General features: G+C 43.6%; 1 protein-coding gene across 1 annotated transcript; it reads left to right on the top strand.

Moving 5' to 3' along the window:
* Window positions 1-664: 664 nt before the first annotated feature.
* LOC122044009 (chloride conductance regulatory protein ICln-like) lies at window positions 665-1,663 on the top strand. The gene is made up of 3 exons (XM_042604559.1): window positions 665-831; window positions 899-1,022; window positions 1,493-1,663. The coding sequence occupies exons 1-3, from the start codon at window positions 665-667 to the stop codon at window positions 1,661-1,663; spliced, it is 462 nt and encodes a 153-aa protein (XP_042460493.1).
* Window positions 1,664-1,870: the final 207 nt, after the last annotated feature.

Below are 1,870 nucleotides of genomic sequence, written 5' to 3'. Positions count from 1 at the left end.
AGCGCCTTTTTTCGTTAATAGACACCAATTTTAACAGTGATTTTTAAAACCCGGTGTCTATGATAAAATAAAATAATATAATTTTCCCACCAATACTTAGCCGAAATTTACAACACTTTACCCTTCCCTCTAAACCTAAACCTATATCGCGTCGTCCACCGTATATCGTCACCTCATCTCCCTCTTCCCTTTCCTAGATCGATGCCCCTTCCTCTCCCGATCAGGATCAACACAGGGCGTCCTTGCTTCTCCCTCCTCCAACTCCTCCCTTTGGGTGAGAAGAGGCTGCCTGTGGGCTTGGAGTCGTCGCTGAGTCACCCTCCTCCACTCTTTCTCGATCCCATATCTGGTAACCTCGATTCCTCATCTCCTTTTTCTGATTTGATCCCTCCTTGTCGATCCTCGCGTGGTCAGGACTGATCGGAGCTCCTTGCTCGCTGATTTTGCTGCTCGCGGTAGGATTCGGCGCTGCCTCCAAGTGTGTTATCAACTAATCGGTCGACATGGTGAGGGGGAAGACACAGATGAGGAGGATAGAGAACCTGGCCAGCCAGTAGGTGACCTTTTCCAAGCACCGGAGAGGCCTTATGAAGAAGGCCTTTGAGCTCTCTGTGCTAGATTAAAACGGGCCATTGTGTCCTAAGAACCCTAAGATACTCCCGCTATGGGTTTAGGGCTGCTGCACTTTGATGGTCACGTCGTCGACAATGATGGACGACCCCTGTTGGAATCCGACGATGGCGAGGAGCTGATGCATGTTGAGCCTGGCGTCACCGTTGCCCTCGGTTCCCGACCCATGGAGTCACCTGGAACTCTCTACGTCACCTCAAGGTATAAGTGCCATGCTCACTCAGTTTCTTGCTTCTTATCTTCTTTCAGATGTGAATGGATCCTGCAGGAGGGTGATTTGGCTGAGCGATGCCGACAAAGGGAAAGGGTATGTGGTGGATTTCTTGTCGTTGTCCCTCCACGCTGTGTTAAGGGACCTGGAGACCAACCCCTTTCCTTGCATCTATACTCAGGTATTTGATCTATGACTGAGTTTGGGGTGGTTCTACCTGAACTTCTATTGAATCCAAAGGATCAAAATTACAAAACGTAACTTTTTTTTCATTTCTGTTTATCTTGAACATTAGAAAGCTTTCTGTGCTTTTTTGGAGAATTCATTGTGGTGATCGATAATGCGCTATTTTCCCGCACTGATTGGTAAACTTGAACTTTTGTTGCCTCTGACTTGAATTTTCTAAGCAAGAATTAAGGGGCTACAGGTAAGCTATTTCTTGGATAGCTACATGTTTGTGCATGAGGTTGCCTATTTGAGTTGGTGATTACTAGCTGAGAATGGTCCTTTATAGTAATAATGTCCTGAAGGATTTGAATTATTTGAGGGGCAAATTTGAGTTACACCATTGAGGATAGTCAGATTGGCTGATGGCTCCTGTGCTATTTTTTGCTTTATTGCTTATGTACTGTTTGCTGGATTCTTCATCAGATTGAGAAAGGCGACGAAGATGAAGAGTCTGAAAGCTCAGATTCAGAAAGTAATGATGATTTGGAATTGTCAAAAGTCACTGAAATGAGACTTCTTGCTTCAGATGTTGGAAAGTGTATCCTTGCTATCATGCATGCCTCATATTGTTTTCATTTGTGGCAAGTTCATTGATTGATGCATTTTCATGTATAAAGTAGGCATTCCTGAATCTTTTATGGTCAACTTTCTATTTAATGCTATTATGAGTGTGTTTGTCAAAGTAGGAAAGAATCTGATGTAGTTGGCATTGCTTCATCATGGATTTTAGTTATGGCATAATAATACAATTATGAATGTCATCTTATCTTATTGTTCTGATTATCCTGCAAGTTCATTGCA

This window comes from Zingiber officinale, chromosome 2A (assembly GCF_018446385.1).
Source record: "Zingiber officinale cultivar Zhangliang chromosome 2A, Zo_v1.1, whole genome shotgun sequence".
In the NCBI taxonomy this organism is placed as follows: Eukaryota; Viridiplantae; Streptophyta; class Magnoliopsida; order Zingiberales; family Zingiberaceae; genus Zingiber; species Zingiber officinale.
Note: the sequence above shows the minus strand (reverse complement) of the source record. Positions and strands in the feature narration are given on the sequence as shown.